Raw genomic sequence first — 16,322 nt, forward strand, 5'->3', positions numbered from 1 at the left:
ACCTAAACATATTACTTATTTGCTTTATCCTCCAGCATACTTATGATAGTATGAAAATAACAATACAAATACTACTATTAAAACTAGGTTTGCTAAACACAGTTTCTGATTTCTTTGTGGCTACTTCTCCTGGTGCGATGAAAAAAAAATCAAATTAGGCAAGGGGAATAGAGAGTTAGAAGAAGGGGATAGAGGAAAATTTTCATGAGAATCCAGATAAATTGTAGCCTGGTAGTTTCAAACAGAAGCAGGAAAGAAGGTCTTCCGCTGTTACAACTGATGGAGAAGAGTCTCTCAAGTGAGGGAGTACAGGCACAGATGGCATTAAACAAGGGACTGCTACAGTTGCATAAGGAGATTGGGGACAGCAGGAGTGTTGGGAGAGGTGGCACATCTGAATAGACATACCTCCAAGAGCATGGTTTTCCTGCCCCCACCCCCTCAGTTTCTAGTGCCAAAGGGACACTCCTGCCATCCGGTAAGTGAGAGTGTTGAGAAGGGACTGCCTGGCAAAAGTCACAGTCAAAGTATCCAGCTACTGTCAGAGATGGACTTCTTAGCCCCCTTTTCTTCCCATCCACGGGTCTGCCACCAGCTCTTCTTTTCTTTAAAATTTTTTTACTAAAGTGTAGTTGATTTACAGTGTTCCTTCAATTTCTGCTGTACATCAAAGTGACCCAGTCACACATACATGTACATTCTTTTTTTTTTTTACATACTATCTTCCATCATGTTCTAACCCAAGAGACTGCACATAGTTCCCTGTGCTGTACAGTAGGACCCCATTGCTTGTCCTTTCCTAATGCAACAGTTTTCACCTACTAACCCATTCCCGCCCCCTCCAGCAACCACAAGTCTGTTCTCTATGTCCATTATATGTTTCTGTTTTGTAGATAGGATCGTTTGTGCCAAATTTTAGATTCCACATATACATGATATTATATAGTATTTGTCTTTCTCTTTCTGACTTACTTCACTTAGTATGAGAATCTCTAGTTGCATCCATGTTGCTGCAGATGGCATTCTTTTAGCCTTTTTATGGCTGAGTGGTATTCCATTGTACATATGTGCCACATCTTCTTAATCCATTCATCTGTTGATGGACTTTCATGTTGCTTCCATGTCTTGGCTGTTATGAATAGTGCTTAAGGCCAAGTACAACAGAGTTAGCTATCAAGGAGTTCTATAGGCATGTCTCCTGGGGCAGGAGCTGGACAGAGACGAGCAGCCTGCTCTCTGCATCTCTTGAAGCATTTCCTCTCCTGACTCTGCTCCACCCCTCCCCCCAGCTCCCCACCAATGTATGGAGGTGTGATTCCATACATTGAGGTGTGCTGGGATTCCAGTCAATGCAGCTAGAATCACATGGCTTACAAGCTATCATCCTGGATCGCAAGGGACTCACATAAGGGACTTTGGATATGGCCTCTAACTGGCAAAAAGTTCTTCTACTTGAGGATGTTATTAAAAAGTTGTATTTCCTATATTTTCCAGGTACATGGGCTCCACACTGGAGAAGGCAACTGGGCGGCCTCCTTAGGAATCAAATCTGGTATCTAGTGACCATCGGTACTGCAAAGTCATTCCTTGCCTCAAAAACCAAATCTTTGCTGTTGCAAAATGAATCTGTTTCTTCCTAGTAAGTCCTCAGTGGGTAAAGGAAAACAATCTAATTTTTTTTTTTCTCATGGGCCTTAAATCCAGAGATTGAATCTTTTGTCCCTTCATACCAAAAAGTGTAACCATGTTTAGTCTCAGACATCATACAATGATGACGTCATTGGGAACATGCTTTCTCTTTTGAAATAACACATGTTCAACATCAAAAAAATTAGAAGGCACACAACTTAAAAGAAATACAGTTTTCTTGAGTTAACACCAAGTTGAGATAACCCATATTATTGTTTTAGCGTTGGTCCTTCAATTATTTTCTGGATCTCTGTCCCTCCACCTTGTCTCTCTGTTTCATTGTCATTCTGTCTCTCTCTCTCTACCTTACTTACTCTATAATTTTGTGTACCAAATTTGTTTAGTTAAAAATACAAACGGTCCTTTGAGCCCCACACCTTAGATTATTTTGTAATTAACTTTTTTTTTTTTTTGGCTTTTTGTCTTTTCTGAGGCTGCACCCACGGCATATGGAGGTTCCCAGGCTAGGCGTCTAATCGGAGCTGTAGCTGCCGGCCTATGCCAGAGCCACAGCAACGTGGGATCCAAGCCGTGTCCGCAACCTACACCACAGCTCACGGCAATGCCGGATGCTTAACCCACCGAGCAAGGGCAGGGACCGAACCCGCAACCTCATGGTTCCTCGTCAGATTCGTTAACCACTGCGCCACGATGGGAACTCCAACTTTTTTATTTTAGAGTAGTTTAGACTTACAAAAAATTGTGAGGGTATACAGACATCTTGTATACCGTACACAGCCAGTTTCCTTATTATCATCTTCATGATTATGATTATGATTATATGGCTGCACCCACGGCACATGGAATTGAACCTGAGCTGCAGCTGCGACCTCTTCCAGATCCTTTAACCCACTGGGCTGGGCTGTGATCAAACCTGTGTCCCCAGAGCAGCCAGAGATGCTGCAGTCAGATTCTTAACTCACTGCTCCAAGGCAGGAACTCCTCCTTGTTATTAATACCTCCCATTAAGGAAGCAATGTAAATGTATTATAATTAACTAGTTTATACCTCATTTGGACTTTTTTACCTTTTACCCTGTGTTCTATTTTTCTGTTCTGCGGTCTCATTCCATTGTATGACTTTGCATTTACTCATTGTGTCTCCTTAGACTCACCTTGGCTAACACAGTTTGTCAGATTTTCTTTGTTTTGATAATCGTGAAGTTTTGAGGAGCTCTGCCCAGATGTTTTGTAGATGTCCACAATTGGGCTTCGTCTGGGTGTTTTCTCATGATTAGACTGGGGTTGTGGATTTTTTTGGGTGGAAGACCTCGGAAGTGATGTGCCTTCTCGTCACATCATATCCGTCGTACATGATATCGACATGACTTATCACTCTTGATGTTCACCTTGATCATGTGGCTGAGGAAATGTTTGGTGGATTTTTCTACAGTAAAGTTACTCTTTTATCCCATGTTTTGCTGTAGTCTTTGGAAGGAAGTCATTGTGCCCAGCCCACACTTAAAGGGGAGTCGTTATGCACTCCTTCCTTGACTTGGAAACCCTAGGTAACCAAATGGAGTTCTTCTGCAGGAGAGTTGTCAATCCTCCTTCTTAATTAATGCATGCAATCACTTATTCATGTCTGTACAGACCATGCATATTTATTTTATACTTTGGATTATAATGCAACATATTATCTATCTATCTATCTATCTATCTATCTATCTATCTATCTATCTATCTATCGTCTATCTATCAAGGCTCAAATTGTCCCAATTTGGCTACTGGGAGCACGGAAGCAGCCTTTTTGTTATTTCTTTAATTTGGGCACTGAAATAGTTTCAGGACCTTCTTATTTACATATCCCACCCGATTCTTAGAATAAGTTTTTTCTCCTTTGTTCCTAGGAAGGAAACTTTCATTCCTAGTGGTATTAGGCAGTGTTCTCCAGAGAAAGAGCCAGGGATTATGAGCATGGCCACAACAGAGACTGGAAACAGTGATTGACCCTGAGGGAGCACAAGCCGACTGACCATTCTTGCTCTGTATCCTGAATGTTCCCACTCCTCTTCAATAAAAAGTTGAAGCAGACCAGGACACACCTGAGAGAGGGTGCATCCTTGTTGAGGTAACAAGGATTTGACTTCTTTGAGTCTCTGTGAGAGGCTTATGGTGTAAGGAGGAATGCATTTCCCTTCCTATTTGCCTCCATGCTTCAAAAAATCAGCACGTGCATTTTGTGCTTGAGTCTTTGGATCCTGAATTAGGCCAGTGTATCCAATTTTCACCTTTTGAAAAGATTATTGGGATTCACATCCATGAACGGCAACATCCGCAATTTGTACTATTTTCTCAGAAAACAATTCCAGAAGCATAATTTCAGCTCAGGAGTATGTGCATTTTAATTACTTCTGAAGTGTGCTATAAGGCAAGTTTCTTGGTCATGAGGCAATTTTAATTATAAATCACATATCTTATTCCAGAGTCAATGCGCTTCCAATCTAATTAAACTGTAATGTGATTTCCTGGGGATTTCGGGTGACCTCTCAGCAGGAGGAAGTAGAGCCTTAAAGACCAAGTCAGAGAGACTAAGCTTAGGACATGGTGCAGGCAATAAAAAGGAGACTTTACAACGATGATGGACCAGAACTCTCCCACAACACTTGCCAAACGGATCTGGGAGGAATCATGACCATCATGATGCCAAACAATCATTTGGTGAAATTTTCTAAAGGAGGGGAGTGAAGCACACAAGATTAGGAGTATCCTTCATTCATGAAAAGGCGTTTCTCAGATGAAACCTCAAGAACAAGTGGTGACAGGGGAAAGCAATAGGAAACCATGCACTGTATTATAAATCTGCTTTATTTAGCAATTACAAGTGAGCAAAGAACAGAGGAAGCATCACAGGGATCCACACCTTGTATAGCATAGAACTTGTCACTCATGCTTTAACATTGAAACCTGTAAGATGGGAAATCCTGGACAACTGGAGAGCAAGGGGAACTGCACTGTTCTGAATCAGGATCCAGGTAATGACCTTCCAGTGTTGATCAATGAAAGCTCAGATTGAGCAAGGGGAGATGCAGGCACTCAGGAACTTCAGTTCTAACTCAAGAAATCAGGGAAGTTGGGAGCAAGAGAGAGGAAGAAAATGGAGGAGATGGCAGTTCAGATGAGAGAGGCCTAGACATAGTGGGACCAAGAGCACATGGCAGGACTTCAGTGCCTGTAGCCCTTCCTGCTAGAAGAGGAGGAGGTGGTGGTGGTGTATTTGATGGTGGAACTGCTGCCCCCAGAGGAGCTGAGGCCACCTCCTATGGCTCTGCCACTGCCAGAACTGAAGCCACCTCCAAGGCCGTGACCACTGCTGTAGGAGTAGCCACTGCCTCCACCCAGGCCCAAGCCACTGCCGACACCGCTGGCACCGCCATAGCCGCTGGAGACGGTGGACTGCACCACAGCTGTGGAGGGAAGGGACAAGATCAGCACAAGACACGCTGGCCCATTCATTCTGCCAGACGGAGTCCCGTCAGAAGAGCACAAGGACAAGGGAGGGGGCACGCAAAGCTACTTACAGATGTTGACTTGTCCAACGCCTTCCCCATTCAGCCTAGGAGAGAGGAGACACGGCCATCATGAGACCTGAGAGTCACAGCTGGACTGCTGTGCAGACCCCTTTGTGAGGAGAGTCCGTGGGGAATGCTCTTCCTAAGTGGTTTTCTGAGGGTAGCATCATGGCCAAGACTAGACGGCCTTCGGCTTGAGCTCGTGACTGGACGTCTTGGCGATGGCCCCAGATGTTTGAGGGGGTTGTGTGAGTTACCCACCTGCACTCCTCGCCTTCCAGCAGCTTCCTGTAGGTGGCAATCTCCACGTCCAGGGCCAGCTTGGTGTTCATGAGCTCCTGGTACTCCTTCAGCAGCCTGGCCATGTCCTGCTTGGCCTTCTGCAGGGCATCCTCCAGCTCGGCCAGCTTGTTCCTGGCATCCTTGAGGGCCATCTCCCCACGCTGCTCGGCATCAGCGATGGCAGACTGCAGGCTGGCGCACTAGAGGACAAGATAAGCAGAGGGAACTAGCAACCTGATCTCCAGAGCAGACTAACCATGGTACCTCCTTCCCACTTCGGAAGAGTTCTGGAGCGAGGACCCTTTGGTCGAGTCTTTGTCGGTTCTGCAAACCTTAACTAGCCTAGGAGAGACTAGAGAAAACCTATGCCCTTCTGTGTGGAGCATCGTAGTGAGGATGGGCTGCTGACTGCTGGAAGATAGCACAGCAGATGCAAGATCAGGGACACGGGACGGAATAGATCCACTGGATTGTTTGGAATGTTGACGGCGGATGCTCATTCGCTTAGGCGATGTCACAAACATTCTCTGGGAGGTGGTGATTTGACATGAAACTGTGGAGACCTTGCTTCCCTTCCAACTCATATTTTTGGACAGTGCTTATTTTGATCCTTGTCTTTCCAAGACTTTCTTTTTCACATTTATTCGGAGTGATTTTTCAGCAATCTTCCTCACTCTTTCTGGCTGGTTCTTTTCTCTACCGGCTTGTTTCTTACGTGTGTTCTCTTTTCAGTGCCTCTAGACTATATCTTTGTACCACGGGCCCTATCAGGATCGGGCCTGTCATGAGTTTACTACATGCCCCTTGGCTGAAGTCCTTAGGAACTCACTGAGGGGGTAACTGTGTGCCTTCCTCTCCCTGCTGGCCCCTCAGTGCAAGAAATTTCCCAAATGTGGCTGATGCATGCCTGCTGGTCTAAAAAAACAATGGTTTAAGCTCCATGGTCCCCACCATACCTGCTTCTTGACGTGGTCGATCTCAGACCGCAGCCTCTGGATCATGCGGTTGATCTCGGAGATCTCCTGCTTGGTGTTGCGCAGGTCATCTCCGTGCCTGCCCGCTGTGACCCGCAGCTCCTCATACTATAAGCCAGAGGGAGAGAGGGTGTTTTACGTGGGCTTCACGTGGCAATGGTGACTGCCACGCATTTAGCAAATTAATGCTCCTAGCTTTCCCACGAGACGTTTTAGGAAAAGGGACACCACAAGATCATTGCTGTTCTACACCCACGGCAGACCATCCCTGCCAGGACCACTGACTGCCTAGTTCACTCCAGGGTCAAGAGTGTTCTGCGTGGTTTCTGAGAACCAGCGTCAGGGTGAAGCCGACACAAAGATCTTATCTACAGTAGCTTTTGTCTTGCCTTTGGGTTCTTTGGTTTCCTAGACTTGGACCTAACTACTGCAAAGATCTACTCTGTTAGGGCAGGGGGCGCATCGCTGTGAGAGGACCCCAGCTTCCTAGAAGGAGATTTCCCCAGGGAAGTCTGTAGCCATGGTGGCCTTCAAGGAGGAGGCCCAGGGAGGCTTCATCAGCTGCCCCCGCACCACCCACCTTGGACTGGTACCAGGACTCAGCCTCAGCCCGGCTCCTCTGAGCAATGTCCTCATATTGGGCTTTGACTTCAGCGATGATGCTGTCCAGGTCCAGGTTGCGGTTGTTGTCCATGGAGAGGACCACAGACGTGTCTGAGATGTGGGTTTGCATCTGAGCCAGTTCCTGCAGAACGCGACATCCTTAGATTGTCTTTGCCTGTGACATTTACAGACGTACCCGAGCCCAAGCTTTCCATCCCTCTCAGAGTCTCGTCAGAGTGACTCGAGCAAGGTGAGGGGAGATGCTTACTGCGTCATAGAAGGCTCTTAGGAAGTTGATCTCATCTGTGAGAGAGTCGACCTTGGCTTGTAGTTCAACCTTATTCATGTAGGCAGTATCCACATCCTGAGAAAGAAGACCAAAACTGACAGTCAGATGAACCCTCCTTCCCAGTCTAGCCACCTTTTGGTCTCCCTGCTTATTCTTCTCTTGGCTGCGGGCAGGGACCCAGAGTGCTCTCTTTCTGCAAAGAAGCATGAACCCCCGACCTTACTCAGCTCACCTTCTTCAGATTCACAAATTCATTCTCGGCCGCTGTGCGCTTGTTGATCTCGTCTTCATACCTGGAATTAGAAAGGACGAGACGTACTTGAGCCAGTGGTGAAGCTGATACACAGCAGACACCCTGGGACCCCAGTCTCCCCGAGTGGGATATCCAAATGGAACTTTCCTGCCCGCAAGCCTAAGAGATGAGCTCTGTGGTCCCGAAATGGGTTATTTCTTTACTCGCCCCACCCACCTGGCTGGCCCTGTTGTTCTTTTGGGTCTGGGTATAGGCAGTGATTTTGGTTTCATTTCCATGGCCATATTTGCCTGGGAATCATGCCCTCATGTGGACCTGGTCATCCAAGAGACTTGCAGTGTGGGCTTCAGGAAACTGAGCCCCCTTCTCTCCTGTCACTCACTTCTTCTTGAAGTCCTCCACCAAGTCCTGCATCCCCCTGAGCTCTGAGTCCAGGCGGCCTCTCTCCCCCAGGATGCTGTCCAGCTGTCTCCTGAGGTCGTTGATGTACTGCTCGAACAAAGGCTCCAGGTTCTGCCTGACAGTCTTGATGCCCTGCTCCTGCAGCAGGGTCCACTTGGTGTCCAGCACCTTGTTCTGCTGCTCCAGGAATCGGACCTGGAGGAAGAGCAGATGGTTATTTGCCAGACGAAAGATGGAAGAGAGAGATGTGAGTTGCCTGGTCCCCAAGCAGACCTGGGTGGTCTCCATGAGGCTGGGCTACTCCAGAGCATGTACAGAGACTCAGGCTGCCAGTTGTGTTTTCCTTGACAGCACATAGCTATCACTGGCTATGTTCTTCCTTGAAGTTTTAAGGTACCTTCCTCTAAGGTATGGAGGCTGTCACTGTCTTTCCAAGTTTTTTTTTTTTTTTTTTTTTGGTCTTTTGTTGTTGTTGATGCTATTTCTTGGGCCGCTCCCGCGGCATATGGAGGTTCCCAGGCTAGGGGTTGAATCGGAGCTGTAGCCACTGGCCTACGCCAGAGCCACAGCAACGCAGGATCCGAGCCGTGTCTGCAACCTACACCACAGCTCACGGCAACGCCGGATCGTTAACCCACTGAGCAAGGGCAGGGACTGAACCCGCAACCTCATGGTTCCTAGTCGGATTCGTTAACCACTGCGCCACGACGGGAACTCCCCAAGTTTCTTTTATTCCTCTTCATAAGCACAGTCACAGACTAGTTCACAGTAGTGTTTCTTTGGTGTATTGCACAGTTTTCTTGGAAATTATACCTCCATTAAAGTGTTCCCAGATATGTAGAAACTCACGATCAATTTTGAATCCTATTAATAACTGAATTCCAGTTTATTTTCCCATTCAGTGCATGAGTCTCCTCTGAAACCAACTCCCTTAATAGTCAAAATCTGGTTCTGCAGATTGCGTATCTCTATGGATATGTACTTCGTTCTGAGTCTTTTTTCCCCCTAGAATTTCCTTTTCTCTTTTATTTTCGTTCCTCTTGTTTCCCCCCTCTGTAGGGCTCTAGAGCAGTTTCCACTGTAATTCTGTTTTTAATTTGTGAGACCCTTCAGAAGGTCAGGCTAACCCGTTCCTTGCCCTCCTTCCCTTTCCTTTGCTTCAGGGTTATCAAGAGCTGAGAATTCTTTCCAGGCAGAAATGAGAGCCCTCCAAGGGATCGGCGGTTCTGAACGATTCCCATCACCTCCTGCCTCCTGTCCACACAGAGCCTGTCCTGCATCCCAGTGGAGAGCTGGCCTGAGTCCCCTCCTCCCCGTGTCCTGAGTCTCTCCCTGGTAGGACTCATGGGTTGGTTCTTTAGTCTGGGGGCTGAAATCCCAGTGGAGGGCAGGTGCTCCGGGCTCACCTTGTCGATGAAGGAGGCGAACTTGTTGTTGAGGGTCTTGATCTGCTCCCGCTCCTCGGTCCTCACCCGCTGGATGGTGGGGTCGATTTGCAGGTTCAGAGGGGTGAGGAGATTCTGGTTGATGGTGACCTCTTGGATGCCTCCGGGGGGGCACACAGGGAAGCCAGAGCCCCCATAGCCCCCAACAAAGCCAGCTCCACCACCGAGCCCAAAGCCACCACTACCAGCACCAAAACCAAATCCACTCCTGGCTCCACCTCCAAAGCCGAAGCCAGCCCCAACTCCGCCGCCATATCCACCAGCGATGGAGATCCTCTTGGAGCCGCCCAGGCTATAGAGGCTGCGGCTGCCAAAACCAGCTCCTCCACACACTCCAGACAGGCCGCCACTGCCCCTGGAGCGGGACACGGAGACAGTGCTGAAGCCAGAGCGGCAGACCCCGGGGACTCTGGCTGAGCTGGCACTGAAGCCCCGGCGGCCGCTGCTTTGGCTCCTCACGGTGGATCTGCAAGACATGGTTCCTGAGGATGAGAAGGCTGAAGAAAGGCGTGAGAGGTGGAGGGTAGAGCTGAGGGGAGCAGATCTGTGAGAGGAGCTTCCCAGCAGCAGCTTATATATGGAGAAGAGGGGCTGGGCTCAGTCCTGGAAGGTGAGCTTGCAGGTTGGGAAGGGCTGGGCTTTGCAAACAGTGAGATCACATCTGGGTTATTAGAAATGTTATGAAATATGAGGATTGCATTTTTGGTTTCCTTTAGTCAGGGAAAATTTCTCCTGCCTTCCAGCTTTGACTTGATTTCAGTACAATAAGACTATTCTCAACTCACTGAGCTGGGAGTTAGTCACTGTCTTACAGAAAGATTTATATGTTATGCACGTGTGTGAAATGTACTGAGGCTCCTCTCCACCTGCTGTTTCTCACAGTGAAGACACTGGAGATCAAACTAATTCATTGCTTATCCCCTGAGTATAATTATTAGTGTCTTTCATTGTTTCTAGAAGTTAGAGTTTTTGCTTTCTTTAATAGTTTCACGTGGGTAGATCAGTAAATTGACAATATAATGGGCCTCTCCACCTATCACTGGGTTTTATAAAAAGTACCTCATGGTCAGCCTCATATCATCTATACTTCCACCCAATTCCTTATCATTCCTGAAATATTTGAAAGAAAATCCAGAGATCGTGTCATTTCTTTGGGATATAATTCAATGTTTATATGTAAATGAGTGCGCCTTTAAAATATATAACCAAATACCATTTATATATCCTTAATATTTATATATTCACTAGACATCAAGAAGTGTCTATTCAATATTGAAATCCTGTGTGTTATTCATATTTTTTATTTTCATTGTCTAAATCAGGATTCTAATAAGTTTCATACGTATCATGTGGTAATATGTCCTTAAACAATATGTCTTTAAAATCATTTAAATCATTAAATCCCCCTTCTCTTCTTCTTCTTCTGCCTTTTTTTTTTTTTTGCTTTTCAGGGCCACACTTGTGGCATATGGAAGTTCCCAGGCTAGGGGTCCAATCAGAGCCACAGTTGCTGGCCTACACCATAGCCACAGCAATGCCAGATCCAAGGCACATCTGTGACCTGCACCACAGCTCACAGCAAGGCCAGATCCTTAACCCACTGAGCAAGGCCAGGGATTGAACCTACAACCTCATAGTTCCTACTCAAATTAGTTTCCACTACACCATAACAAGAACTCCCCCCTCCTCTTCTTGACTTGCAATTTATTTGTGAAAGGAACCAGGTTCTTTGTCCTGTGCAGTTGTCCATTCTTGGAGTTTTCCAACTGCATAGTCACTTTGTCTTATTTAACATGATCTCCTCTGCTTCGTGTATCCTGTAAACTGACAGATAAAACTACAATCTTAATGAGCTCTCTATTTAAACATACCAGATGTAGAGGTAGTAGAATGCCTATTTATATATTGATTATTGTTATTTACGTACTTGTATATTTTAAAATTAAGTAAATAATGCATGTTTACATATTTAAAGAAAAAAAATATGCTCAAGGCCGTGGTCTAGCCATGCAGTCCTATGTGGGAAGACAGGCCGTGTTCCACTTCCCTGTGTATCCTTGTAGGAACTTCCCTTAGTTACTTCTCTGTATTCTTCCTGGGTCACATGTGATGCACGTGATCATGTATGTGTTTTGTATGTGTGTGTGTATTTGTCTCCTATCTCTGTGTTTTCCCTTGGTTCTCATGTAATATGATTGCTATCTCATAATTATTGATCTGCCTTTACCTGTGATCCATTATTATTCATTGGCAATGCTTTGTGCTGCTCTCAGCTTGGTCTTCATTTCTATGGTGGCTTTATTTATTCACTTGTTTATCATTGCCTTCCTGTCTTTTCTTTCTTTCTCTTTCTTTCTTTCTTTCTTCTTCTTTCTTTCTTTCTTTCTTTCTTTCTTTTTTTCTTTCTTTCTTTCTTTCTCTCTCTCTCTCTCTCTCTCTCTCTCTCTCTCTCTCTCTCTCTCTTTCTCTCTCTCTCTGTTTCTTTCTTTCTCTTTTCTTTTTAGGGAAAGAAAAACCACCTGCAGCATGTCAAAATTCCCATGCTACGGTTCAAATTGGCCAACAGCTGCCAGCCTAGGTCACAGCCACAGCCACAGAAACAGGGGGCCTGCAACCGTGACCTACGCTGCCACCTATGGCAACGCCAGATCTTTAACCCACTCAGTGAGGACGGGGTTTGAACCCACACTCTCATGGACATGGACACTATGTCGGGTTCTTAAGCCAAACCACAGCGGGAGCGCCTTCTTTTCTAAGCTCTACCAGCTAATATTTTTCTTTTATTGTCTCATTATACTGCCTCTTTGTTCTCTTATTTTATCATGGTGTTTATTTTACTGCCTTTGGGGTAATGTTTTATTGTGACCTTTTTCTATTGAGGATTTTCTGTATTTCCTTGTTTTTCCTTTTCTTTGCATTTTTTAAAGGATAGCACTGGGAACTATATCTAGTCACTTATGATGGAGGGCAATATGAGAAAAAGAATGTGTATATGTTGTGTGACTGGATCACAACATATACACAGTAGAAAATTGACAGAACACTGTAAACCAGCTACGATGGAAAAAAATAAAAATAGTTTGAAAAATAAAGAAAGAAAGAATCCCTTGTGGATCCTGGAATGGTCCCTTTCTAGTGAGAGTTCATCTTTGAATGAGGTAAGCTCTTTCTGGACCTGTCCGTTGCAGACAGGATTCTGGGAGGAGGGGCCAGGCTTCCTCCAGACTAACAGGAATTCTCTTTATGACACAGGCTGTGTGAATAATTCTTTTAATTTTAATTCTGTCAAGCCCAGGAGGATGGCTGCAGTGTGTGTGGCTCACAGCTCATAGTCTCAGGCTTTCTTTGCTTCCCCAACACATGTGCCAGTGGGTCTTGCCTCTTACTCATTTCTCAGCCCTGCCTTCACTGTGTCTTAAAACTCCTTGGCAAATAGGGTCTTGCCTGCAGCCCCCACACCCACTTCTGACTATTGCAAACCAAAGGTTCTTGGATATCTACCTGAGGAGCTGTCCCTTACCTCCGCACAGGAGGAGTTGCATGAGTCAGCAGTGCCCGGCAGTAGGAAAACCTCAGGGTTAGTTTTGTGTTGCTGTTTCTCTGTGGTTACCACGTTGCTTGGTTTTGATTTGTTTTTGAGAGTGTTCTTTACTGGGTTTTCTGAGCTGTGCGCTGAGGGCGGCTTCTCTCTAATTTCTCCTACCACTGTGTTTATGTGTCTCTCCTGTGAAAATCGTTTGCTCTTTATTTTGATTGAGGGATTTTAAAACGTTTTTCTTGTGGTAGTTGAGGATGGAGCGTACCTTTATATTTTGGGTTCTCCGTGTTTGCTTTTAGGTAATTTCTGAGAAGAGGAAATGCTTCCCTTTCCTCCACTAGGTTAAGTTCAGAAGCCTCCCACTCACCTATTAATATTCAAAATAGATCTCTTTACACAGCAAGCCAATAACTTAAATTAGAACTATCACTTTTCATCTCTCCCACTTCATGAAAACTGTTTCATCCACTGAGACTTCATTGTCTTCAGCCCCCTCCCTTCCCTGAGTCATGTTGGGAGGCACCTGAGTTTTCTACAAGACATCGTATTTATGGTCATCAGCAATTTTAGCCCAAAATATATTTGTGCTCTCCTCAGTGTGAAAACCGACTTTATTGTTTAACCAAAATTTGTATTATTGAAAATCAAATCTATTTAAAGAGAACAGTATATAAACCACCATGTACCAATCACCCAGATTAAACAGTTATCAGTAGCTGTCATTATTGCTTCATCTAGAATTCATAAAAAATTTCCCTAGTTTTTATACCAAAATCCTCTACTTCTTTTTTTGATACACCTTAAAAGAATTGAAACATCAAGTCACTTCACTTGCAAATATTTGCATGCCGTTTTAAGTAATAATGATTTTTTAATCTTACTGGGTGACAGTTTTAAATCAGAACCAACAGTCATTTCTTTTTTTTTTTTTTTCTTTTTGCCTTTTATCTTTTTTTTTTTTTTTTTTTTAGGGCCGTACCCGTGGCACATGGAGGTTCCCAGGCCAGGGGTCGAATCAGAGCTGTTGCTGTTAGCCTACACCAGAGCCATAGCAACGCCAGATCCGAGCAGCATCTGTGACCTATACCACTGCTGACGGCAATGCCGGATGCTTCACCCACTGAGCAAGGCCAGGGATCGAACCCGTAACCTCATGGTTCCTAGTTGGATTCGTTTCCAGCGCGCCACGACAGGAACCCCAACAGTCTTTTTTTTTTTTTTGTCTTTTTGCTATTTCGTGGGCCGCTCCCGCGGCATATGGAGGTTCCCAGGCTAGGGGTCGAATCGGAGCTGTAGCCACCGGCCTATGCCAGAGGCACAGCAACGTGGGATCGGAGCTGTGTCTGCAACCTACACCGCAACTCAACGGCAACGCTGGATTCTTAACCCACTGAGCAAGGCCAGGGATTGGACCCGCAACCTCGTGGTTCTTAGTCGGATTCGTTAACTACTGCGCCACAACGGGAAATCCCCAACAGTCATTTCTTAATGAAATCGAATAATGCCCATTTGTGTTCAGATTTCTCTGATTATCTCAAAGGTGTCTTTTCTTGCTGGTTTGCTGGAAGCAACATCCCACGCTGGTGCACATATTGCATTGGACGGTCGTGTGTCTTAAGATCCTTTCATTCTGTGACAGACTCCTTTCTTTTCTTTTAAACACCTTTGAGAAATTATGGAGAAATTGATTTTTCTGTGGAATGTTTATATTCTGGAGATGGCGCATTGCTTCCTGTTGGTGCCCCCAAACTTCTAACCCCCGTTTTTCCTATATAATAGTTGTAGTAGAGTTGATTAGATTTAATTCCATTGTCTCAGGCAGGATTATGTTCCAGCTGTTGCTGGTACCACCTATTGCATCACACGAGGTACATAATACTAATTGTCCTACTTCAGTGATGTTAAGGCTGATCCAGGGATACCTGTAGTTTCAGCCTTATCCCTTCGTTAAAAAGTACACAATGGATTAGCAATGAGATCCTGCTGTGTAGCACTGGGAACTATGTCTAGTCCCTTATGATGGAGCATGATAATGGGAGAAAAAACAATGTATACATGTATGTGTAACTGGGTCACCATGCTGTAAAGTAAAAAAATAAAATAAAATAACGTATTGGGGAAATAAAAAATTATGTACACACCTAAAAAAATACACAATAAAAATGTCACCTAATATCTTAATATTCATTGATCCCTTCCCATATTTACTATTTCATTAGGGGTTGCAAAATGTTAACTTACTAACACCCCGCCTCTGCATTTATCAACTGAGAGTCATTTGTAAAGAGGGATTCTTTGTTGTTTATTTTTAGATAATCTAATAAGTGTTTAATTCATCACAGGAAAGGCAGAATAAGTGCTTGATTCTTTCCCTTTATTTTGCAGTTTTCAGAAGAGTGGGTTGGGACCCCAGCAATTTCCAAATGTCAGCAAAGAAAGTTTTTCTTTGGTTATTTTTGTTTTGGGGGTTTTGTGCAATTATAAATTCATAGTGTAAAAAAATATATTTGACTATAACATTGTAAATCAGCTATACTTTAATGAAAAAAAATTTAAATAAAAAAATTAAAAATATATTTGATATGGTTCAGTCCACTGCAGTCATTAAAATTTTGGTGCTTAAATTGTCCCATTTTAGGCCAATGGGAGCTCTTTGGATTGGCTTCTGTGTCCTCTTGTTAGGACCTTATTCAGATTTGACAATTTCCTTCTTTTCTGGGATGAGCTGTCAAGGCTACCTTGTACTTTTCTAGAAACAGACATGGAATCAGCCGTTTCTCTGAGTAGCTCTGGTTCTTTTTATTGGGGAATGATAACCCTAAGCTGGAGTTTTCATGCCATGGATGCTCATTGTTACTGGATTCTTCTTGCTTTGAAGATTGATCAATGGACAGAGCTGGCAAAAATGTAAAAATATACTTAAAAAACAAATCAGAAGCTTATACTAATATTTACTACTCAAGGAGAAGAATATGGGATGATTTTATACCTGTATTTATTCTACTCACTCTGAAAAGCCTGGCTATGAATGACCTAAACATATTACTTATTTGCTTTATCCTCCAGCATACTTATGATAGTATGAAAATAACAATACAAATACTACTATTAAAACTAGGTTTGCTAAACACAGTTTCTGATTTCTTTGTGGCTACTTCTCCTGGTGCGATGAAAAAAAAATCAAATTAGGCAAGGGGAATAGAGAGTTAGAAGAAGGGGATAGAGGAAAATTTTCATGAGAATCCAGATAAATTGTAGCCTGGTAGTTTCAAACAGAAGCAGGAAAGAAGGTCTTCCGCTGTTACAACTGATGGAGAAGAGTCTCTCAAGTGAGGG

The 16,322-nt window shown here is 44.5% G+C and overlaps 1 protein-coding gene across 1 annotated transcript; it reads right to left on the reverse strand.

Moving 5' to 3' along the window:
- On the reverse strand, nucleotides 4,479-13,005 carry LOC100737483 (keratin, type II cytoskeletal 6A). The gene is made up of 10 exons (XM_021091686.1): nucleotides 12,950-13,005; nucleotides 9,410-9,914; nucleotides 7,984-8,198; nucleotides 7,581-7,641; nucleotides 7,328-7,423; nucleotides 7,037-7,201; nucleotides 6,439-6,564; nucleotides 5,462-5,682; nucleotides 5,210-5,244; nucleotides 4,479-5,095 (listed from the first exon to the last, which is right to left on the reverse strand). Exons 1-10 carry the CDS (start codon nucleotides 12,988-12,990, stop codon nucleotides 4,854-4,856), a joined length of 1,707 nt encoding a protein of 568 aa, XP_020947345.1. The 5' UTR covers nucleotides 12,991-13,005; the 3' UTR covers nucleotides 4,479-4,853.

This window comes from Sus scrofa, chromosome 5, assembly GCF_000003025.6.
Source record: "Sus scrofa isolate TJ Tabasco breed Duroc chromosome 5, Sscrofa11.1, whole genome shotgun sequence".
NCBI classification, from domain to species: Eukaryota; Metazoa; Chordata; class Mammalia; order Artiodactyla; family Suidae; genus Sus; species Sus scrofa.

What these genes read in the sequence shown, in the direction of transcription:
- LOC100737483 (XM_021091686.1), bottom strand. Translation starts at nt 12,990, where the DNA reads ATGCAACTCCTCCTGTGCGGAGGTAAGGGACAGCTCCTCAG. An exon ending in TCGCCTCCTTCATCGACAAG is followed by an intron (nt 8,199 to 9,409) that starts GTGAGCCCGGAG and finishes CTCTTCCTCCAG; the next exon opens with GTCCGATTCCTGGAGCAGCA. An exon ending in TCGACCACGTCAAGAAGCAG is followed by an intron (nt 5,683 to 6,438) that starts GTATGGTGGGGA and finishes CTTGTCCTCTAG; the next exon opens with TGCGCCAGCCTGCAGTCTGC.